At 42.0% G+C, this 24,737-nt stretch overlaps 1 protein-coding gene and 1 long non-coding RNA gene across 2 annotated transcripts in view; one reads left to right on the forward strand and one right to left on the reverse strand.

Moving 5' to 3' along the window:
- Nucleotides 1-679: 679 nt before the first annotated feature.
- Nucleotides 680-11,330, forward strand: LOC130432992 (uncharacterized). Its single transcript, XR_008908514.1, has 3 exons — nucleotides 680-812; nucleotides 9,779-9,951; nucleotides 10,138-11,330. It is a non-coding gene; the product is annotated as an uncharacterized LOC130432992 (long non-coding RNA).
- Nucleotides 3,206-24,737, reverse strand: part of ibtk (inhibitor of Bruton agammaglobulinemia tyrosine kinase) — a 69,448-nt gene continuing 47,916 nt past the window's right edge. Inside the window, exons 27-28 of the mRNA XM_056762623.1 lie at nucleotides 9,068-9,200; nucleotides 3,206-3,986 (exon numbers count right to left, since the gene is read on the reverse strand). Coding sequence (XP_056618601.1) covers nucleotides 3,861-3,986; nucleotides 9,068-9,200 — 259 coding nt within the window. The 3' untranslated portion in view covers nucleotides 3,206-3,860. The remainder of the gene's footprint in view (nucleotides 3,987-9,067; nucleotides 9,201-24,737) is intronic.

Genomic DNA, 24,737 nt, shown 5'->3' on the forward strand with positions numbered 1-24,737 from the left:
ACACACAAAAAAAAACTCCACACATTTGCTGACAGGGCGGAATAAGATGAAATTTATAGAAATGCTTGTCTCTTCTGTGTTTGTCTATTCATCAATCTATGTGTGTATATTGCAAAGATATCTGCTTATGATAATTAAAAATATTCATTAAAATGTAATATTAAAATATTGGCGTAAAGATAAATTGTATGAATAGTAGGCCTATATAATCAGATACAAAGTAACTAAGTTACTGTCTACTTGAGTCGTTTTATCAATGCATACATTTTTATTTTTACTTAAGTAATTTTTTTAATAGTGACTTTTACTCTAACTTGATTCATATCAAGCCATTGGATGCATCCTAATACCCCCACTTGCGGTCTTTGCACTTGACCACTTGACTATTTTCATGGCCCAAGTGTTCTAGTGGGTGTGAAGATCAAGTGAGCATGTAGTGTTTCTAACCCATTTGGACACACTTAGCAAGTCCACAACATCTTGCGAGACCCGAGCAAAACGTCTCATGATATATCCAGAACGTGATGCATGATGGGATACAGTTAGCCCTGAATACCGATCGGAAGCGGTATTCAAGATAGTGTGGGTTAAGAGCACTGCACTTTGGCGTTTTTGAGAGATTGGACAGACTTGTGCTCTAACTTCCTGTCGCGTGCACACGCTCTCAAGTGGCCATGACCGCAAGTGGGGGTATTTGGACGCAGCATTAGTCAGAACTCACAGTGTTTGAGCGTATAGGAGGAACGATTGCCTCCATGCTTATTTGCAACTGATAGTAACAGCCTGTGAATGCTTCCTTCCAGTATGGATAAGTAAATATTTTTATTTACTTTTTGTAAAATGTCGTTTTTGCACCTTTTTGCTGTGTTTGCTGTGGATTTTTGTACACTGTCTGGATTAAACTCACTTTGAAAGTGGAATTACTTTGTCCTTGGCGATTTTTAGTGATGGGCAAAGCGAGGCTTCGTGAAACAATGAAACAGTTTAATCAAATGTGCAGTAGGCTGGTCTACAACCTGTCATAATTTGGAATACGTTGGCCCTGCTTGTAAAGAGTGACAGCTTTTGCTTTCATCAGAGCCTCCTCTTGTAGACGCACCTCCTCAACCACTATCATTCTCAGTCTGATGTTGTAGCCTTTCACCAGGTTTTTTTGCTTGTTTACAAACCAAGAGCTCCTCTTCCTTGCTGAACCTGCCCCAAAAATTTCTTTCAGATTCAGGGCTGCTGTAGTTTGCTGCTAAATAAGTTGCTACAGTAGTGATGATCTTGTCTCTTGAGGGGTGGTTCTACGATGCTTGGGTGCGGATGGTAAAGAACTATTTGGTACACATCTGCTAACCAAGTATGCAATATTAAAGGCAACTTATAATGTTCATTTTGCAACGTTTTATATTCCTCCTTAGGATTCAGCTGCCACACAAAAAACATATTTGTTCACAGCCCTATTACGTGAAGGGAAAAACTACTCCAAATATTAGGTTTGTCAAACACAATGCAACACTGTGTGTAACGATCAGCTTTAGGATAATAAAGTATGCAAGGGAGATTTTAAAGCATAATGAGCCGTTAAGGTCTGGGGAAGAAGTCCGATTCTGTTTAACAGCTTGAACACAAAGCGCTGTGGGATGATGATCCCCTTAAGCACCAAGAGGGTCCTACCAATCTGGAACATGCAGGCAAGGCCTGGAAGCTGGTGCAGAAAGGTCCTAACAATATGGAACATGCAGATGAAGGTACCTCGAAGTAAAGGTTTGCACTCCTGAGCTCAACCTTGTTGCAGACGTTTGTTGCTGCCTTACTGGACAGTAGACTTACTGGTTGCAGTTACTTGATCAATACTGTTATTGTCTCTCTGGTACGGAGACTTGGAACTCTGTTGATCTGTTACAGTCCCTAGGAAAGAACACTGAGAACTTGGGTTATCTGTTTCAGTCTCTAGGGGAGACTCAGAACCTTGTGATCTGTTAGTTTATCTGGACCGGAGATTTAGAACTTTGAATATCTATTAATGTTTCCTGGCACAAAGAATGGAAACTAAGAACGTTGGTATTACCGTTACAGTATCTCTGAAGCAGAGACTCACAAGTTTGCTGGTCTGTTATGCATTCGCAAAAGAGAGACTCAAAACAAAGAGTTTTTGCTGAAAAGGTACTTTTATAACTTGTTTAGATAAGAAAGGAGATTGCATTTGGCACTCCTCCATTCCAATGCTTTGATCGGCTGTTAATGTCAGAGGGGGCTCACTCTCCATTCCTCCTTTGTATGGAACTAATTTGCTTAGGATGAAGTATGACATTAAAACGTGACTTTTGTGGTTAACCTATGCATATTTTACTTCCCAAACCCCTTTAGAGTACAAAACATGACATCAGAATGTTAAACATCATGCATGCATTAATTTATATGTTAATAACTGATCGATAATTTGTCCATGTGTGTAAAAGAATGCAAAGATATGTTCTTTATTTTAGCCAGTGCTGCCGCATGGCCAGTTTATTACATGCCACATCTGGAGGTCCTGATGGGTTTTATGGCTGCTCTGGCCTCAAGCTTAGGGTGAGAGGAGAGGGGGTATGGTGATAAGGCAAAGTTCTGTGGCACAACAGCAAACTTGAGCTGCCAATGTTTAAACCAGCGCATAGAATTTAAAAAGAAGACATTTGTTATTCATGGTTTCATACTTAACGCCATTCCAGCATCCAAGGCTATATTTATGGCGAGAAGTCAATCTATACACAAATCGGTTCTATACACAAGTGGATCCATACACAAGTTGGGGGAGTGACAATTTTGAATCCTCAATCAATTTAACCTGCATGTCTTTGGGCTGTGGGAGAAAACCGGAGCAACCAGAGTAAACACACACTGGAGAACATGCAAACTCCACACAAAAAGCCTTCCCGTCCCAGCCAGGGCTAAAAATTAGGACCTTCTGGGATGTTTGATGTAGGCCAGAGAATCTGGCAATTAAAGGTGAAATGTGTAATAGGTACCATTTAAAATTCTTTCTTAGTTAATTATGTACCATCAATAGCAGATGTAGGGAGGGTTGAGAAAACTTAACTACTAAATCGGCCACTAGCATCTGCACACTGTGCAACAAATCATGATTATTCTTAAGCAGTGTTCCTGAACATCTGTCCCCAGTTCACATCCTTAAGGGATAATTGATGGCTCATCACAAAGAACTTAGGCACTGATACACATTCAATTCTTTATTGCATGCAACTGAGAAGATCCACATTCAGCAAAAAATGAAGAACAGAAGAACTCCAAAAATGTATTGATAATATTGCATGTAGTACCAATCATAGTTTGGCAATGAAGAGAAAAAATCTACCCCTATATTCAAACCCAAAATAAGCATGTTTTATAAAGATGGCACTGTCAAGTTTTTTTGTTGTGCATAGGAATAAAACAACCAGCTCCTTCAAACTTTAAAGGCTTTTTAAAGCTAATTAAATTTTCGTCATACTTTTACAATGTGTGAGAGGAAATTGTTGAATTTATATTTCTCTGCCTGGTCTCTATAAGGAACCTCATACAGACACAAACACAACATGTGAGACGCATATAATTTCAACATCACATTACATAGTAAAGAAAACAAAAATATTATTTGGCAAGTATTCTCTGATTAGCATGATTAAGTCCACTTCATAGCACAGTCTTTTCTGTATTTCCCATCTAAGAGATCAGAATAACCCATGGAAAAAATGCAGACAGAATTACATCAGGAAGCAGTAAATGAAAATGAGCTTGCATACTACAGAAATAGGCGAGGAAAAACAGGACTTGGCTTGCATTACACCGTAAAATGGCTTTAAACGGAGCGTGATGTCAGGGGTGTGTTGGCATCAGTGTTTGTTCCAGGTGGGAGTGGCAATTGGACCTTGGGGTGATCTCTCCACCACTATCAGCTCCTCCGGATTATTGGAGGCATGGTAATGGAGTAACAGGTCTTGAATTGCTCGCTCTTCAATCTAAATCAGATGGAAGAACCAGAACATAACAGTTGAATATGTAGGTCCATAAGGAAAAATCCCACCAGCCATTGAGAAAATACAATCACCGCATGCAGCATTGAAGCTGGATGAGAGCAGACACACTTTGGCTTTACTCTAAATCAAGAGCCACACAAGTTATGGATATTAACAATGTTGGTGTCAATCCAATCTTTCAAAACATCTGTCCCGCCTAACACTAAATCTTATACCTGCGTTTGGAATGTATTTTTGAGATCTTAAGAACATCTTAATTTTTGTTGTAAGAATAAAATATGATTACACTTGCTTGCTCATGTGGTAACTGTAGATGTTCATCTAACAAACTTTATGGGTGTAACAACAAGCACCTCGCATTTTTATATTGCATATTTATTCGCATTAAACGTCATTTGTTATCGCATGTTAGCAAGCGTTAAAAAAATATACTTATTACAATACTTTTTGTATTTTACTACAGCATAATACTTGTGACCCTCTCCGTTTCGAGTCACTTTGTCCCAGAATAATGTAAAAAGCACTTTAATAATTAAAGCTAAAGTGAGGGAGCTAGATCTTATCATTATTATATCAAAATAAATATTCCTTAATGGCAAGTAAACGTCAAAATTATCATTCTGACTAAAACCATACACATCACTTGTCAGAGCATGTTTGGCATGCAGGGGAATTTTTTATTTGACCGAGTGTGGAGAGATTTCACCGGAGCGGGATGAAATTGTAGGTGAGCGGGAAGCGGAATTGAACAGAGTGGTCTGGTGCGACTTTGAACAGGCAGCCGAAATTCTCACCGCTCAGCTCCGCTCACATGCTCCGTCACATGTGAAACATGAGGTGGAAAAAGTACATAATATTATACTCAATTACAAGGACTACTTCTTTGATATAATTGTACTTGATTACGAGTAAAGTTACCAGTCAAGCAAATTTTAGAGCACTTCATGCTTCCTTCTGCTGATAAGCTTTATGGAGATGCTGATTTCATATTCCAGCAGGACTTGGTATATAATAAATAAAGGCTTGAAATATTTCACTCTATGTGTAATGAATCTAAATAATATATGTGGGTTTCACTTTCTGAGTGACAACATTTTTTGACCTTTTTCATGTTTTATGTACCTGTACCTTACAAGTGCAATGCAAAAAAAAAATGTTTTGCCTTGTTTTGCAGAAATATCCAGAATCAATGGCAGAAATATTAACGAAACAATTCAGAAGCAAAATTAAGCCTTAGAAAATATTGTAAGCCTTATTTTCTTATTAAATAATCAATGGTATACACTGCTAAGTTTCATGCAATTTGATGATTTACCGGTGTAACCTGATCGTTACCATGGCAACATGTCTGCCGTTGATCGCAGTTAACAAGAAACATGAATCCCAAGAGTTTAATATGCCTGATACGTATCTGTTTTCTTCATATTTTAAGAAAATAGCACCGTTTTTTACCTTTGATGCATTTTAACATGTTGTTGGGGACTATAATACAACATTCGGACACTTACAAAAACCTTTAAACCTGCTCTTTAAGAGCTTCGCGTTTGTTGTCTGCAGATACATTATATAGCTAATAAAGTGAACACTCGCGCATAGTGTTTTTTTGCCTTATTAAATGTGTCTAGTGTTTCCTGCTCTTCTCAAATATGATCTGGCGCAGGGCTGCGAGGCTTTTCAAAATGCATGAAATAGCAAGCACATTTTCATATGACTTTCTTGCACCGCTGTCCGCGCTTACAGAAGAGACTTATGATGCACGTTTAAATTTGCCTTTTATAGCAGAAGTTGTTCAGGTCGGTTCCATTCACACTGCGTAAATGTGTTGCAGACATATTAGTGAAACGTGCATCTACAAAACGAGATTAAATACTTACAACAAAGCATTATGCACCAATGTCGTTTTGACTTTTACTATACAGTTCAAACTTCTTATTAGTTACCAATGCAACAAGGGTACGAGCAGTATTTAAACAAATAGTATTTTTTTGTTAAATTCTTGCACATTAGGCTTTTTATAAGATGCTAGTTTGCACAGGGTCCATAATCCTGTCTTGAAGCTGAAATGGTTGCTTAAATATGGCCAGGGGTTAAATTCATTGTCTTCGGCAGTTATAGAGTTCGATAGGGTTTCACCTTAGGACAGGTGCACCATACCGATGTCTAACTTCTCTGTCTCCATCGCTCTTCTGGTATCGGCGCAAACTCGTGCCCATTATTCACTGGAGTAATGTCCGGTGGCGATTTTTTCCTTGCAATGTTTTCCTTATCTTTTTTACTCAGTAACGGATGTGATTTTAAACATTGTACTTAAGTACAAGTAAAAATACCGATTTTAAAACCTACTTTAAAGTACACAAAAAAATGAACTCCATACAGTAACGCGAGTAAATGTAATTGGTTACTTTCCACCTCTATGTGAAACAACCAAATATATGTATTGAACATCTTATCTTTTGAGATTTAAGACAATTTACGAGGCCCCATTTTTTTTCCCAGTTTTCAAAGCTTTGATTGTGTTTTTTTTATGTTTAACAATGGATGTTCATGTTTCTAGTTTCAAAAAACCTTTATATTTCACATATTTCAAGTCTATCGTCCACTGCAGTCTCTCTTCTCACATCACGGCTGGATTTATTCCATCATGTACCCGGGAAGTAGAGGGCTGTAATCTGATCCAGAAGTTCTGTGTAGTCCTTGAAAAGCGAATTCTGTTTAAGACAATAGGCCTCATTTATGAAACACGAGCAGAAAGATTTTTTTGTAAATCGTTCGTAAAGTCGACTTGACGTAAATTTTTATGTATTTTTGAAAATGTTTGTAATTTTAAAATGTTAGTTGGTCCAAAAGAAATGTACACCTGCTCCATACCATGTGTAAATAGAGCGTAAAACCGCACGTAATGTTCTGTATTCTTTTAGACAAACTGATGACACTGCATTTTGATGCACTGTGTATCATAATATTATTCCACACTTTCTTTTGCCCTGTCTTTAAAACTTTTTAACTTTGGGTATAAGGCAGAGCTGCTCATCACTGTCCTTTTTTACACAGACGTCCAATCCCAGTAGAGAAGAGGCGGGACAAACACTACAGTGCATCATACACAACAGTCGAGAAGTTAATATTAACTTCTAACTATTAATTATATGGTTACTGCATTTTCATATTAAGCAATATTCTTCGAAATAAAATACTAGTAACAAGTAGGTTAACCGTTGCGGATATTCTAAAACAAAGCAACAAACGCATCTCCGGAATAACTTGCAGTGCCTCCAAAGAGTTCTCAAGCGCCAACAGTTGGTCGTTTTCAGAAGAGCAACAAATATTATTATTTTAGCTGGCTAAAAAACGTTTAAATAAAACGAAAGTAAGGAAAATGGTGCAGGGCACACATAAAGAACGAGAGCTCTGCCATTATCACTACACAAGGAACTTGACAAACATTTAGGACAACAACTAATAAGCAGTGAAGCAAGTTTGACGTTGTTTATTATTGTGCATTGTGTCTGGACTTTTGATCATTCCTTGTATGTTTTGCGATCGCGTACTGGCTCGCATGAGCAGCGGAACGGGGATAACTCCCGGTGCTGCAGACTGGGAGCTCTGTCAACTCAATAAAACATTGTATAAAAGAACTGTGCATGCCATAGTTTACACAGGACTGGGGGAAAATGTGCATCAATACTTCTTCAATCTTCATGTTATGTGGTGTACTTTGATAGGTGAACTGTCTTTCCCGTGTCCAAGCGCGACATCCGACGGGGTTCCTAGATCTCAACACGCAGGTCACTTCGCGAGCACATCATGCTGAAGGGAAACGGGGATTTACAAATTCCGCTCAATGTGATGCCGAAAAGACGGAGGGCTTTCAGATTTTTCCATCACTGGTAAAAAAATCTGTCAATGTCAGAGAATTTTTGGTTAACGTGACCTCTGGTACAACACGTACAGGAATATCTGGACCACGGCCAATCAGAGGGGGGTCCGCCCTTCACTATCATTGATTGGTTTGGACCACGATATAGGCGTAATGTGTGTCTGTTGTTGAATCACAACTTTCAGAATTGCGGAGAGTTTTTTTCCCCTCAAACGGCTGGTGGCACCGGTGCGACCTCTGATTATTTTTAGTCGCACCACTGAAAAATAAGGTTGCATTACACCAAAGAACAGCCTACTCATCTGTCAATCATCCCCTCTGCTAAAACAAAATGTACATTCTAAAGTTTAGGAAAGCCCAGTATACATTTGGGTTTAGAAAAGCCCAGTATTTTGGGTCAGTGACTAAAAAGGTTGGCAAAAACTGGTTTTACAAGCATGCATCAGGTATATTAGAATCAACGTAAATACACTTAGTGTACATTTTGTACATTTACGTTGATTCTGTGTAATAAAAAAAAACGTAACTGGCAAAAAATGAGAAATATTATATATTTTATCCAACTAGATGGAATGTAAACATACTCATGAAAATAGATTTTATAAAATTATTTATATGTGAAATTTTAATATGGAGTTCTCTCTAAATATACATTTTAATGCGTTTTTGTAACATTTATTGGAACATATGCTGAAAACACCAGTTTACTTAATAATCTTTATTATGTAAAAAATAGCTAAAAAACATTTTAATACACTTAATTCGAAGATTAAATTATAATTCATCTTAAGAAAATATTTGAGAACATTTTAAGAAATGTTTGAGAATTGCTCTCAAGAACATTCTTACGAACTTCCTATAATTGATCTTAAGAACGATCTTAGATTTTGTCTTACGAACAGTTTGGTTAATACGGCAACTGGTTCTTAGAAAATAGAAAGTAATTTGCAAATTTATTTTGAAAATTTAACCCTTTTTAATGTGATTAAACCATAGGTATTCAAAAAATTAAGTGTCACGTCACTGACCCATTTATGTACAAGCATTTAACTTTTCATCAATAAGCAACATGAAGAAAACTCTTACAGCATCTCTTACATTCACTTAAGTACACACACTTGGCTAAAATAAAACCAGTTCAGAACATGTTTGCATGTGGTTGTCAGCATAGAGACCCTCTACATACCTGAATGAGCGCTAGAGGTTTCTCACGGCTTCGAATAAGTGCGGCTTCCTGTTTTCTCTCCTCCTCCACAATAGTGGTGAATGTGACCGTAGAGATGGAGGAGGGGCTGCCCAACGCCGGCAGTACCCAAGGACTGATGGGAGAAAATACAACATTTTCTTTTTTTTTATATTTTACAATAAACATCCAAACTTACTATTCATATTATTAACTACCGGGGTGCATAACAAATTTCTTCATTTGATGTGTATTAATTGTACTTACTATAACATTTATTGTCTAAAGTTTGTAAACAGTTACAGTAGTGCAGACACACAGAGCAGGTAAATGGACAGAAACAGTAAACAAAATGAAGAAAATATTTAAGCATTTGTATCTGTCAGTCTGTTAACTGTTTTCTGTATGTCTCCTACCTTTCAACCAGATTTGTGATATTTTACTAACCATAACATTATGTTAGCATGTAAACATTTGTAAACCCGTGAAAACCTAGGATAAAGTCTCATAATCGAAGCGTTTATTAGACAACAAGCATCAAAGATTAATTTCAAGCTATAATTTCACTAAAATTTTGATATTATTCAGTCATTATTGAAAATATTGATTTTTCACAGAATATTCTGTATTTTATGAACGACATTTGCTGTGTTTTCACAAGCAGGTTAACATTTTGTAATGAACTACGTTGCCTCTTCATATTTATGTGTGCAGGCCTCTTCAACCCCAAGTGCAAGGGTTTTTTCCAATGCTGGAGACACCATTTGCCCAAAAGGATTAATATATATTCCCAGAAAAGGCTGATATGTTAAGTCAAATGAGGAGAGAAGAAAACAAGAGAGAATGACATCACAGACAGAGGGGAGAGTGAGGAAGAGGATGATATTGTAAGTATATAGAAAAAAATTGCTAAAATTATATTTATTAACTAAAATCTTAACATTAATTTAACCGTGCATTTATGATTTTCTTTCTATGAAAACCTCTTATTGGTTATAAGTAATAGGCCTACACTCTCTGTAGCCACCTCCCTGCAAAAGAGCCATAATATCCCCATTGTGATATTTTTGCAGCAGATGATGAATTGAAAATGAAATCCACGGAGAGCTCAACATTATCTCTGCACCCACTTGGTTGTCAATGGACAAAGATGTACCAAGACATTCCACCTACAATGACATCTGATGACCAGGCAGGTGGTGGAATCAGAAAAATGCATATCCTTTCCTGTCAGATCTTGCCTTTTCATATTTATGTGTGCAGGCCTCTTCAACCCCAAGTGAAAAGGTTTTTTTAACTGCTGGAGACATTATTTGCCCTAAAAGACTCATATATTCCCAGAAAAGGCTGATATGTCGATTTTTCTGAATAAAAATTGTTAAGCACCGGTGACAACTGTAGCAAACCCCTACAAGCCCTTGCACTCTTAAAAACAAGTCCTATACAATTTATTGAGATGCAGCCAACAAGTATGGAACTTTAACTTTTTTGACCATGAGCAGCTCAGTTTTTATGTAGACTAGTGCAGGTTTTTGTTTGTTATCTGACAATACCAACCCTAATTAGATTACAGAATGATTATTAGGTCGCAGATTGACTGTCACACAGGACTTTAAATGAAATCAGGTGTACAGCTTTGTTCTTATAGATTTAACCATGTGTTACTGATTTAGAACTTATTAAACCTATTAAAGAAATAAGCAGTGGATGATTTTCTCTTTATCATATTAATATTAAGAACACAATGGTTGCGTTAACACTGGATAAACATCCAAACTACAAATAATAAACATCCACTATTCTTTATGAAGGACATTTGCTGGGTTTTCACAAGCAGGTTCACATTATGTAATGAACATCGTTTTAATTGTAAAATTATTTAAAGATAGAATAGTTCTGGTATGAAAATGGCATAGAAAGGCTAATTTAGTAAGTAATTTTGTTTTCGGTTTATGATTTTAATTGTTATATAGCATTTTAATTGTTACATTACATTTGCATGTTGTCAGTAGTTTTTATTTTATTTCACAATATTAATTATCAGACTTCTATTAAGAGGGCATTCCCCTAAAGCAAGAGAGCCTTAAACATACATATATCAAAATATAAAATAAATGGTCTGATAAAGATCATCAGTAAATCCAACTGGGCTTAATTGATTCAATATTTATTTATTTTAAAAAAACATATTGTCCAGACCTCCGTTTTGGAAGAAAATATAAAGACTGTGGAAGCTAGGACCTGCATTAATATTTGTAAAGACTTTCCAGCAGAGATGCGTTAGTACCCGCGGTACTAAGGCTTTTAGCAGAGATTCTTATAGATATCTATGAAGATACTTTGCAGAGAAAGATCTTCTAAAAATAGACCCTAGGAGGTTGCTTTGATCCAGATCAGTATGTGAGTAACATTGTTTTTTCTGTTTGTCAGAACCAAGATATGTTGTTGTTGAAATATTAGCTGTGTAACATACCAGTTTTGAGCATCGTTGTTTATCTGGAACCAGTGTGCCGCTTGTATATACTCGTGTAGTCTTTGCTTACTTTATTTTATTCCTTTGCATTATTAAATGCATGGTCCAAGCTATGATAAAGCTTGAGGTTATTTTAATGTTTGAGGTCAGACCTAGCTAACAGTAAATAGCAACGCTATTAAAAATTCAAGAAATTTTGGTTTCAAGATGTCAAACATAATTTTCTTAAAAACATTAATATCAACAAATTTCCTATAAATTTGTTAAAAACACAGGTATGACATGCTTTAGAACATTAATTTCAAACTATTACTGACAGTTCTTTTTACTTTGTATATAAAAAGGCTTTAAAAAAATCCATTAACACAGCTATTTAAGACTGTCAATCCCATAAAATGAGTTTTTAAGAGAAGCCGTGATGCTTGCTTACGGAAGTTTTTTGATCAAACATAAGACATTAACTAAGTATATTTTAATAAAAAAATTATGTGAGAATGACTAAATAGTTTAAGAAATCTGAGAGCAAAATCAAATAAACAACCTGAAACTATAAAAGTCAGTAAATATGAAATAAAAGGACTTTAATGATTGTTAGATATGCATAATTATTAGATTTCAATTCGATTCCAATTCTGGAATCTGATACATAAGATTAAGAATCGAATACTTGTTATAAATTAAAATTTCAATTCCTATTATCGATTCCTGTGCACACTTTTTATTTTTTTCATCTTCTGTGCTGGCAAATTGCCAGGACCTTACGCATAATCTAAATATCCGTTTAAAGTTGGACCGCAGGAAGCGCTCAAAAGTGTGGCTACATTTTGTAAAGAACGAAGCCTACACTCTCTGTAGCCACCCCTACAAGCCCTTGCGCTCTTAAAAACAAGTCCAATACACTTTATTTAGATGCAGCCAACAAGTATGGAACTTTAACTTTTTTGACCATGAGCAGCTCAGTTCTTATGTAGACTAGTGCAGGTTTTTGTTTGTTATCTGACGATACCAACCCTAATTAGATTACAGAATGATTATTAGGTTGCAGATTGACTGTCACACAGGACTTTAAATGAAATCAGGTGTGCAGTTTTGTTCTTATAGATTTAACCATGTGTTACTGATTTAGAACTTATTAAACCTATTAAAGAAATAAGCAGTGGATGATTTTCTCTTTATCATATTAATCACATCCAAACTTCAAATAATAAACATCCACATTTTTGTCCCGCCTGTTGACATAAACTTAGACAATCTAAACAAAACTATACAGCTTCCATTAATGTCTTAACAAATTGCAAAGACTTTCACATTTGTAGCATTTGATAACACAGAGGTGTTCTTCACAGACAGAATGTGTGCGCACAAACTTGAAAACACTCAGGTTCTTGAAAAAGCTGTTGCTTAATATAGAAATGTGCCTGCCACTTGCCTGTATCAATTTCTCATCAACATCATATATTTAAAAAATAAATATACAAAAAATATTCTAACATTTTAATTCATCCAATTCGTGAGGCTGAGGTTGTATTCGACAGTACTCTGTCATTTGAAAGCCATGTTGCCAACACCTGTAAAATTGCATTTTTCCATTTTAAGAATATATCCAAATTACGTCATATGCTGTCACTGTCAGATGCAGAGAAATTAATTCATGCATTCATGACATCAAGACTAGATTCCTGTAATGCACTTCTAGGTGGTTGCCCTGCGGGCCTATTACAAAAACTGCAACTGGTTCAAAACGAGGCAGCTCGAGTTCTTACACGTACAAAAAAGTATGAGCATATAACCCCGGTTCTGTCAACCTTGCACTGGTAACCTATAAAGCATCGCATTAACTTTAAGATCTTGCTTATTACATATAAAGCCCTACATGGTCTAGCGCCGCAGTATTTGAATGAACTTCTATTGTATTACAATCCTCCACGTGCATTACGCTCTCAGGCGTCCTGTCAGTTAGAAATACCTAGAATTTCAAAATCAAGTGCAGGTGGTAGATCCTTTTCTTATCTAGCGCCTAAACTTTGGAATATTCTTCCCTGCACTGTCCGGGAGGCAGACACACTCTGTCAGTTTAAATCTAGACTAAAGACGCATCTTTTTAATCTCGCATACACTACACTTCCATAAAAGTAATCCTCAGAGGATATAGGCTGCATTATTTAGATCACTTGGAACCAGGAACACATCCAACAAATCTTTAATTTTTATATTTCTATTAAGCCATGTTGTGCAAGCACTGTTGAGCCTGTGCAGAGGCAGCAGCTTTTGCCAGAGGGGAACTGGAATCCCCTGGTTGGGCCTGGGTTCCCCTGAGGTTTTTTTTCTCGATGGGAGTTTTGGGTTCCTCACCACCGTTTGCATATTGTTTTGCACTATCTGCCTGGCCGGGGGGGCTGCTTTAGAATTTAGAATTCATACTTGTATTCAATGTGTCTCATGTACAGCTGATTTGTAACAATGAAAATTGTAAAAAGCGCTATATAAATAAAATTGAGTTGAGTTCATGACAAAACTGATTTAGTAGGGAAACGTCTTGGTTACAGATGTTACCTCAGTTCCCTTTCTGTCGGTCTCTCCATGTTGTGTCGGACAGATGGTTTTTTTCTTGAGAATCAACTTCTGACTAGTTATGAAAAGGCGAATGAAATTGGCGAATGAAATTTGCATTCCGGACTCCACCCCCATATATGCGGGTAGATAAGGGAGACGTGCGTGCTGCATTCATTCACCTTTGGGCTGAGGAGCCTGGGTGTGTCAGACGTGAGCGCTAAGCCAAAATTGTTAATGAGGGGCGCCCTGTGCCAGTGCACACGAGGAGGCTATACCCCGGGGGGAGTGAGCTCTCACTGCCAGTGGGCACTGCCTATCTTGGGACCTGTAAGCAATAGTGGCGGCATCCACAATCCAGTGCGCAAATCTCTGTGTGGAGACAGCCCTGCCCTTCTGCTGACACCCAAAACAGACAAAAAGCTGCTCAGAGCTCCTGAGGGTCCTGTTGGGTCTTGGGTGGGGAACGCCTGCAAGTTAGCCACCTCATCCCGAAAGGGAGTGGTGGGAACTTTGGGCACATAGTCGGGCCGGGGTCTGAGGATAAAGTGAGAATCACTGGGCCCGAATTCTAGGCAATTTGTGGACACGGAGAATGCTTGTAGGTCCCCAACCCTCTTGATGGATCCGAGCGCCATCAGGTGAGCGGTCTTCACCGTGAGGTGAGAAAGAGCGGCATCTCTGAGGGGCTCTAAGGGGGACATCTGGAGGCCCTCCAGGACCACATCAAGGTTCCAAGAGGGTATGTAGCACGGACGAGGCAAAGAGCACCGGGACGAGAAGAGGCGCCACTTATACTTGTATAGTCGCCTAGTGGCCGGGGCCCTAGCCTGAATGATTGTCTCCACCACCACAGGGCCACTCAGGATCTCCTCGTCCCGTCCAGGCGCCAGACATGGAGGTTCCAGAGGTCTGTGATGCCATAACTTGCATAACGTCAAAAGCATTAGTTCCAAGAACCAAGTCCAGTTGGGCCAGTATAGCACTTGTAGCTCCTCTTCCGTGACCCTGCATAGGACCGGTGCAATGATGCTCACTCCTGGATCTGTGCCGAAGAGAGCGTCCAGGGAGGCGAACAGGTCTACCAGACCCTGCCTGAAACTGTACCCAAATGAGCTGGACTGCGGTGGGTGTGGAGTCGTCACTCTCTGCGAGGTGTCAACTGATGAGAGAATGCGTTGGCTGTCTTTTTCAGGCCGCCAGGGATATGTGTGTGGGGACACGGATATGAAAGCGAACCGTAGGATCAGGCCATGACGAGGAAGAATCGAGATATGAAAGACACATCCTTCAGGTCGATTGACATGAACCAATCCTGGCATCTGACTTCTGCGTGAGCATCCTAAACGGCAGCTTGTTTAGGTGCTTGTTCAGGGTACACTATCTAGAAATTGGCGCAAACCCCCAACTTTTTTGGGGACGATAAAGTACGGGCTGTAAAACCCGTTGAAGATCTCGACTAGAGGGAAGAGCTCGATCGCTTACTTCGCCAGAAGAAGGCCCCCGGGGAAGAGATTGGCTCTGCTGACTTACCTGCCCGGCGATGCAGCTCAACACACTTTCGATTTGTGAGTGCTGCAGAGCATGCTCAACATTTGCGTAAAGCCATGACGCAACGTTGGGTTGCAGAACACCGTTGTGCAGAGGGTGAGCGCCGCTGTGAAAAACACCCAGAGAGAATTATACTATTTTCAACAGAAAGTGTGATGTTGGGACGGGGCAGGGACCGTCCCGGATCGACCGACCAGCAATGTATTGGCTGGGGTCAGGCCCGATGGTGTCAATCTTCCGCTTTGGCGATGGCTGCTGACAGACGGTAGTCTCCACCTCGACGTCCTCTTCCGGGGAGCGGAGCCGGTGTCGAGGAGGGCCGGGGCTTCTGGGGAGAAGCCACACGGGATCTCAAAGGCTGGTGGGTGGCACAGTTGTGGCGGGGTAGAATGTGGTTGATTGCCTTCGTCTTCTTCACTGTCGAGAACTGTTAGGAGTTACTAGATGGCGAGAAGAACTCAATGGTGAAACCAAACAGCATATTCGGCTTGATGGGCGAGTCGATAAAAGCGGGCTTTCTCGGCATCACGCATCTGCGCAAGGTTGAGCCAGAGGTGCCTCTCCTGGACCTCAAGTCACCTTGGTGGCCAAAGTGGTGGGTCGGTCTTACCCTCGTGGAGCTCTTTCAACGCTTTGGCCTGATGGAGCTGCAGGATGGCCATGGTAGAGAGAGAGAGGATGCAGCTTGACCCCCAGCAGTGTAAGCCTTTGACACCAGAATGCCGAAAACGTCTAGGTCAATATCTCCTGGTGGCAGCAGGTGCACCGCGACTGCAAGTCCCACATGGGGCACATCGACGTAGCCTCTAGCTCCACCATTGAGGGATGTCATAGCGACGGAACTTGTCCGACGTGAACGAGCCCAAAATGGGGCGTTCCAGGTCTTACTAAGTTCCTCATGCACCTCCGGAAAGAATAGAACCGGGTCGGTCGCGGCTTGGAGTCGCTCTTCGACCCCAGGTACCATGTGTCCAGCTGTGAGCGTTGGGGAAGGGGAGGTGCGGTGGACTGCTGCCCAATGTTCACGGAGGCTCGGGAAAGCATTGCTGACATCTCAATATCGCCTCTTCCTGGAATTTACCCCCGAAGGAGGGACCTCCGAGAAATCGTAAGGGTCGGATGCCTGTAGGTCACCCTGCGATGCTGCGAGGGACATATCATCATGCACCATTTCCAAATAAGTTGCTGAGGGGATTGGACCGTCTCCTGGGGAACAGTCAGACGAGCGAGACGGGATGAGAGCGGTCCGCAAACAATTGGCTGTGGGATATAAGCTCAAAGTAATCCCCATATCACCCTCGTAACTCGAGGTAGAAGACGGCAAGGCCGTAGCCACTACTGTTACAGAACGGGAAGCAAATGAGGTGGTGGCCGGATTCTGGAAGAGCACAGCCACCTGTGGCCGCAGAGTCTGGATCGCCATCCACCCGCAGTGCGGGCAGGATATATCCACGAAAAACCTCCAGCCTCAGCATGCTGGAGAACCAAACACTTGAGGCAGACAATCTCTCTGTCCCACTCCTGGATGAGAGTATCACACTGTGGTTAGGTTCAATAATAAGGTTTTGAAAGGGTTTGCGTGGCTGAGGAGATTCTTTTATTCTTTTTTAAAAACACAAATTGCAAATCACAAGTAAATAATATTTAAATATGGCCTCCCGGCACATTCAGTTTCCTCAGTCTTTTCCATTCACCCACTCTCTCTCCTTGTGAGAGAGAGAGAGTCATCTCCTTGTCCTGGGTTTTGTATCCTTCTCACCAATCACTGTAACCAGAGACAGGTGTTTACAATCGGTCTTTGACCTACTTATTTCCTGCCGGTTTCCTGTCTCTCTCTCTCCAGACTTCACTAGGCCATGCCTCCCCAGCCACATAGCCCCACCGCCCGTCCTCCAGCCTCCCCCCCCCCTCCTGGAGAGAAAGTCGGCTACCACCATCTGGGTCCCCGGTCTGTGGATCACCTGAAACTTAAAGGGTTTTAGAGCCAGATACCAATGGGTGATTCACGCATTTGTATCCTTCATGCGGTGGAGCCATTGGAGGGGTGCCTGGTCTGAACTAAGGGTGAACTTTTGCCCCAGGAGATAATGGTCTCAATATGGTGCTCAATGTGTGTAGTCCGGCCAGGCAGAGGCGAGAACACATCTGAAAAACGAGCCTGCAACCTGGCAACGTCAGTGATCTGGGACGGTGAGAGGTGATCCCCTTGGACCTGAGTGCTCGGTTAAGTCTTACCTCTCACTTCTGACCCGAGATCATCCTCTCTTCTGACCACCGTCGCCATCATCACAGCGTCTGTCCCCTGCTGCTCCGGGGTTCATCTGATCCGCTGGAGGTCTGCCTTTTGAAGGTCCGTGTAGTTCAGGAGGTTCTGTACTGGCAGCTGTTGAGCCGCGAGTTGCGCCTCCCCCGACAGAAGTCGAATAAGTCGGGCAGCCCAGCTCTTGCGGGCAGTCAAATACATCCACGGACCTCTCAAGGGGGTCTTTGAAGGATCTTTTCCTCAATCTTGCTCTCGCTCCAGCATATGTCCTCGTGTCTCCTTGTCCTCTCACCCACTCTCTCTCTCTCTCTCGGTCCTCTCCTCGTGCTGGCTTTTGTATCCCTCTCACCAATCACTGTGACCAGAGACAGGTTTTTACAATCGGCCTTTGATCTACCATTTCCCGCCGGTTTCATGTCTCTCTCTCTCCAGACTTCGCTAGGCCACGCCTCCCTTGCCACACCCACGAGAACAGCGGGACATGCCACGCTGGAGAAATTAACTCTTTTAGAAACAAACACGCCTGGAACTGCTGAGAAGCCCAGTGGAAGTGGCAGCAGGAAGGGACAGTCTGCTGCACCACGTCGTAAGATTCCGGCAGAAAGTAGTAGTGAAGAGTAGTTCTGAAGTCAATCATAAGCGAAGGCTCCGAAGAACAAAAGGTGAATGAATGCAGCACGCCGTCTCCCTTTTATACCTGGATATCCTTGGGAGGAGTCCGACATGCAAATTTCATTGGCCTTTTCTAAACTAATCAGAAGTTGATAGGTTCTCAAAACAAACCCAATCTGTTGGTTTGACAGAAAGGGAACCTTAGCTTGCAGAAGGCGTTTGCGTTCTAGTTTATTATCAACTAGACAGAGGTACAGTACAGGTGTTTTGTCACTGTCTGACTTAATATCGTGCCTTACCATGTATGCACAGTGGGGTGATCAATGTTTTTATAATAAATAAACATCAAGAATCAGCTCATGAAACCGGGGCAGTGGTGGCCTAATGGTTAGAAAGTCGGACTCGTGACCAGAAGGTTGCCGGTTCATTTCTCAGGGCCAGCGGGTAACGACTGAAGTGCCCTTGAGCAAGGCACCTTATCCCTACTTGCTCTCCGGTCGCTGTAGTGATAGCTGCCCACTGCTTCGGGTGTACGCGTGTTCACCACTTGCTGTGCGTGTGTTCATTACTCTCTGGATGGGTTAAATGCAGATGTCACATTTCGGGTATGGGTCAACATATCTGACAAATAGGTCACTTTCAGTTTCACTTATGTTGTCATGACAGCCATTAAAGGCTAATTAAGGTGCAAGGTGTATGTTAGCTTTTGACTACACCTGTAGATCCATTAACATCCTTCCAGTAATCCATATGTGGGATAATAAACTTCATCTGAAGCAAAGCAATATGATTGAGAGTCCATTATTATTTTAAGCTTATTTAGCAAAACTGCAATGAAAACAAAGATATACCACTCAATTTAAATATCATGACAGGTCTGTAACTAGGGCTGCAACAACGAATCGATAAAATCGATAAAAATCGATTAGTAAAAAAGTTGTCAACGAATTTCATTATCGATTCGTTGTGTCGCGCGACGCGGAGACGTTTGGTTATTAAAAAAAAACTTTATTTGAGCGCGGAGCGAAGTGAACACACTCGGTCTCTCTCGCGCACTGATGCTAGCAGAGTTCGGCGCCTCATATACAGGGCGGAGCAAAAATAAAAAAACGAGCGGAGGAAAGATACATGACGGAGGCAGAGAAATCCCCACGACCCAAGTCATCATAGGTGCGGGAGCATTTCACACTAAATAAACAGAAAAACTGTGTTAACTACAAAATATGCAAACGCGACATGGCGGGAGCAACGCGGCAATGATCCAGCACCTGAAACGCAAACATGTTTGAGTCTGTGATGAGGAGGAAGGGAGTTCAACAGCAGGTTAAGTCACTACAGAATCCTACTTTTGTTCCGTTTCGAAGTGAAGAACGTAATGTCCCTGGTGCGGATGTTTACTCGTTATCCAGATTGACAAGCATCACAAGTTAGCATTAGCTCGTTAATAACAGTATAATCAGGGCTGGTATAGTTACTTTGCACTTTGCATTGTAAGACTAAAGACACGTTTTTATTCACTCGCCTTTTTTGGACCATTCATTTATCAATCTGTTGTCATGTATAGCTACACTGCAAAACTTCCTTAGTAATTTTGTCTAATTTCCAGTCCAAATATCTAAAAAATCTTAAATCAAGATTACTAGACAAGAAAATTAATTGATGCTTAAAACTTCTGTTTGAAATTATATCTCATTAAGATTATTTTTGTACCCCATTGGCAGATAATTTTTCTTGCTTTAAGCAAACAATCACTTAATTTGAGGTGTTTTTTCAGAAAACAAGACATAATTTCTTATGCTTTTTCATGTGTCTAGTACATGTTTCTTGACATAAGATTTTTTTTTAAATTTGGACTGACAACGGGACAAAACTACTAAGTTAGAAAAGCAATTTTTGCAGTGTATATTCTGTGCTTTCTCCCATATAGGTTATTATTGACAAATATATTTGTGTCTGTTGTACTTTTTAATTTAATTTTAAACTTCTTTTATAGCTCTTGGTCATCTTAAGCTTTGTTAAAATGTGGTGTATAAATGAAGCTTCCACTTACTACAATGATGGTAGTAATTGAATGAATAAGCTTCAAGTGAAATTGAGAGAGAGTGTGTGTGTGTGTCAGTGTTTGTCAGTGTGTGCGTCTGCAAAAGTGTGTGCGTTTGCGAGTGTGTGCATCTGCGAGTGTCTGTCTGCAGTGTAGGGTAGAGAACAAGTTCTTACATTCAAACAAATCCTGTTAAGTTTTCTGATTTGTATTGTTCTTTAGTTTTTATAAATTATTTATTGTTCTGGCAGCTCAGGTGGCACTTATTTAAAAAAAAAGTCTATATATTTGGCAGATGTAAAGCATACATGTGTATGTTTTTTGTGTTAGTCCATTTTTATTTGATTTTATTATTTTTATAACAGCTCAGGGATGTTCAAGGAGCAACATGCTTGTGCACTTTCTAACGATTTTAGTTCTGTTTTTGAATAAAGGGTTGGAAATGAATGCTTTTTTTTTTTATCCGATTCATCGATTAATCGAAAAAAAATATTTACAGATTAATCGATTATTAAAATAATCGTTAGTTGCAGCCCTATCTGTAACTTCAAATTTTATGTTCTCCCATACTAGAGAAGATGGTGTGTAACTTTTCATTAAGCGACGCAATAAAGTACATACAAAAAATTACTCTGCTATCAACTCTGACAGCATTCGGATCTGAGAGCCGCAATACATGGTGCTCTCAGCATGCACTCATAAACACAAATGACATAAAGCACAGTGAAGATTGCCCATATCAATATAGATTATATAGTATAGATTATATAGTAAGACAGGCAGGCAGCAAAGTGGCAGTTTATTAATAATCAGTCCTCTAATAAAAAAACTGCACTAATAAACACAAAGAACAGCAGGCAGCTAATGTGACAGAGAGAGAGAGACACAAAGACAGGGAGAGACAAATGTCGCATTTACACTGCAGTTCTTGATGCTCAATTCTGTTCTTTTGACTACATCCGATTTTTTGACGACCTGCTTACATCTTTTAAAAGTGACATATATATCCGATATCTGCATTTTTTTTTGCATTTTTGGTTACAGATGTTACCTCAGTTCCCTTTCTGTCGGTCTCTCCATGTTGTGTCGGACAGATGGTTTTTTTCTTGAGAATCAACTTCTGACTAGTTATGAAAAGGCGAATGAAATTGGCGAATGAAATTTGCATTCCGGACTCCACCCCCATATATGCGGGTAGATAAGGGAGACGTGCGTGCTGCATTCATTCACCTTTGGGCTGAGGAGCCTGGGTGTGTCAGACGTGAGCGCTAAGCCAAAATTGTTAATGAGGGGCGCCCTGTGCCAGTGCACACGAGGAGGCTATACCCCGGGGGGAGTGAGCTCTCACTGCCAGTGGGCACTGCCTATCTTGGGACCTGTAAGCAATAGTGGCGGCATCCACAATCCAGTGCGCAAATCTCTGTGTGGAGACAGCCCTGCCCTTCTGCTGACACCCAAAACAGACAAAAAGCTGCTCAGAGCTCCTGAGGGTCCTGTTGGGTCTTGGGTGGGGAACGCCTGCAAGTTAGCCACCTCATCCCGAAAGGGAGTGGTGGGAACTTTGGGCACATAGTCGGGCCGGGGTCTGAGGATAAAGTGAGAATCACTGGGCCCGAATTCTAGGCAATTTGTGGACACGGAGAATGCTTGTAGGTCCCCAACCCTCTTGATGGATCCGAGCGCCATCAGGTGAGCGGTCTTCACCGTGAGGTGAGAAAGAGCGGCATCTCTGAGGGGCTCTAAGGGGGACATCTGGAGGCCCTCCAGGACCACATCAAGGTTCCAAGAGGGTATGTAGCACGGACGAGGCAAAGAGCACCGGGACGAGAAGAGGCGCCACTTATACTTGTATAGTCGCCTAGTGGCCGGGGCCCTAGCCTGAATGATTGTCTCCACCACCACAGGGCCACTCAGGATCTCCTCGTCCCGTCCAGGCGCCAGACATGGAGGTTCCAGAGGTCTGTGATGCCATAACTTGCATAACGTCAAAAGCATTAGTTCCAAGAACCAAGTCCAGTTGGGCCAGTATAGCACTTGTAGCTCCTCTTCCGTGACCCTGCATAGGACCGGTGCAATGATGCTCACTCCTGGATCTGTGCCGAAGAGAGCGTCCAGGGAGGCGAACAGGTCTACCAGACCCTGCCTGAAACTGTACCCAAATGAGCTGGACTGCGGTGGGTGTGGAGTCGTCACTCTCTGCGAGGTGTCAACTGATGAGAGAATGCGTTGGCTGTCTTTTTCAGGCCGCCAGGGATATGTGTGTGGGGACACGGATATGAAAGCGAACCGTAGGATCAGGCCATGACGAGGAAGAATCGAGATATGAAAGACACATCCTTCAGGTCGATTGACATGAACCAATCCTGGCATCTGACTTCTGCGTGAGCATCCTAAACGGCAGCTTGTTTAGGTGCTTGTTCAGGGTACACTATCTAGAAATTGGCGCAAACCCCCAACTTTTTTGGGGACGATAAAGTACGGGCTGTAAAACCCGTTGAAGATCTCGACTAGAGGGAAGAGCTCGATCGCTTACTTCGCCAGAAGAAGGCCCCCGGGGAAGAGATTGGCTCTGCTGACTTACCTGCCCGGCGATGCAGCTCAACACACTTTCGATTTGTGAGTGCTGCAGAGCATGCTCAACATTTGCGTAAAGCCATGACGCAACGTTGGGTTGCAGAACACCGTTGTGCAGAGGGTGAGCGCCGCTGTGAAAAACACCCAGAGAGAATTATACTATTTTCAACAGAAAGTGTGATGTTGGGACGGGGCAGGGACCGTCCCGGATCGACCGACCAGCAATGTATTGGCTGGGGTCAGGCCCGATGGTGTCAATCTTCCGCTTTGGCGATGGCTGCTGACAGACGGTAGTCTCCACCTCGACGTCCTCTTCCGGGGAGCGGAGCCGGTGTCGAGGAGGGCCGGGGCTTCTGGGGAGAAGCCACACGGGATCTCAAAGGCTGGTGGGTGGCACAGTTGTGGCGGGGTAGAATGTGGTTGATTGCCTTCGTCTTCTTCACTGTCGAGAACTGTTAGGAGTTACTAGATGGCGAGAAGAACTCAATGGTGAAACCAAACAGCATAATCGGCTTGATGGGCGAGTCGATAAAAGCGGGCTTTCTCGGCATCACGCATCTGCGCAAGGTTGAGCCAGAGGTGCCTCTCCTGGACCTCAAGTCACCTTGGTGGCCAAAGTGGTGGGTCGGTCTTACCCTCGTGGAGCTCTTTCAACGCTTTGGCCTGATGGAGCTGCAGGATGGCCATGGTAGAGAGAGAGAGGATGCAGCTTGACCCCCAGCAGTGTAAGCCTTTGACACCAGAATGCCGAAAACGTCTAGGTCAATATCTCCTGGTGGCAGCAGGTGCACCGCGACTGCAAGTCCCACATGGGGCACATCGACGTAGCCTCTAGCTCCACCATTGAGGGATGTCATAGCGACGGAACTTGTCCGACGTGAACGAGCCCAAAATGGGGCGTTCCAGGTCTTACTAAGTTCCTCATGCACCTCCGGAAAGAATAGAACCGGGTCGGTCGCGGCTTGGAGTCGCTCTTCGACCCCAGGTACCATGTGTCCAGCTGTGAGCGTTGGGGAAGGGGAGGTGCGGTGGACTGCTGCCCAATGTTCACGGAGGCTCGGGAAAGCATTGCTGACATCTCAATATCGCCTCTTCCTGGAATTTACCCCCGAAGGAGGGACCTCCGAGAAATCGTAAGGGTCGGATGCCTGTAGGTCACCCTGCGATGCTGCGAGGGACATATCATCATGCACCATTTCCAAATAAGTTGCTGAGGGGATTGGACCGTCTCCTGGGGAACAGTCAGACGAGCGAGACGGGATGAGAGCGGTCCGCAAACAATTGGCTGTGGGATATAAGCTCAAAGTAATCCCCATATCACCCTCGTAACTCGAGGTAGAAGACGGCAAGGCCGTAGCCACTACTGTTACAGAACGGGAAGCAAATGAGGTGGTGGCCGGATTCTGGAAGAGCACAGCCACCTGTGGCCGCAGAGTCTGGATCGCCATCCACCCGCAGTGCGGGCAGGATATATCCACGAAAAACCTCCAGCCTCAGCATGCTGGAGAACCAAACACTTGAGGCAGACAATCTCTCTGTCCCACTCCTGGATGAGAGTATCACACTGTGGTTAGGTTCAATAATAAGGTTTTGAAAGGGTTTGCGTGGC

The sequence above is a fragment of the Triplophysa dalaica genome, chromosome 12, assembly GCF_015846415.1.
Source record: "Triplophysa dalaica isolate WHDGS20190420 chromosome 12, ASM1584641v1, whole genome shotgun sequence".
Taxonomy (NCBI): Eukaryota; Metazoa; Chordata; class Actinopteri; order Cypriniformes; family Nemacheilidae; genus Triplophysa; species Triplophysa dalaica.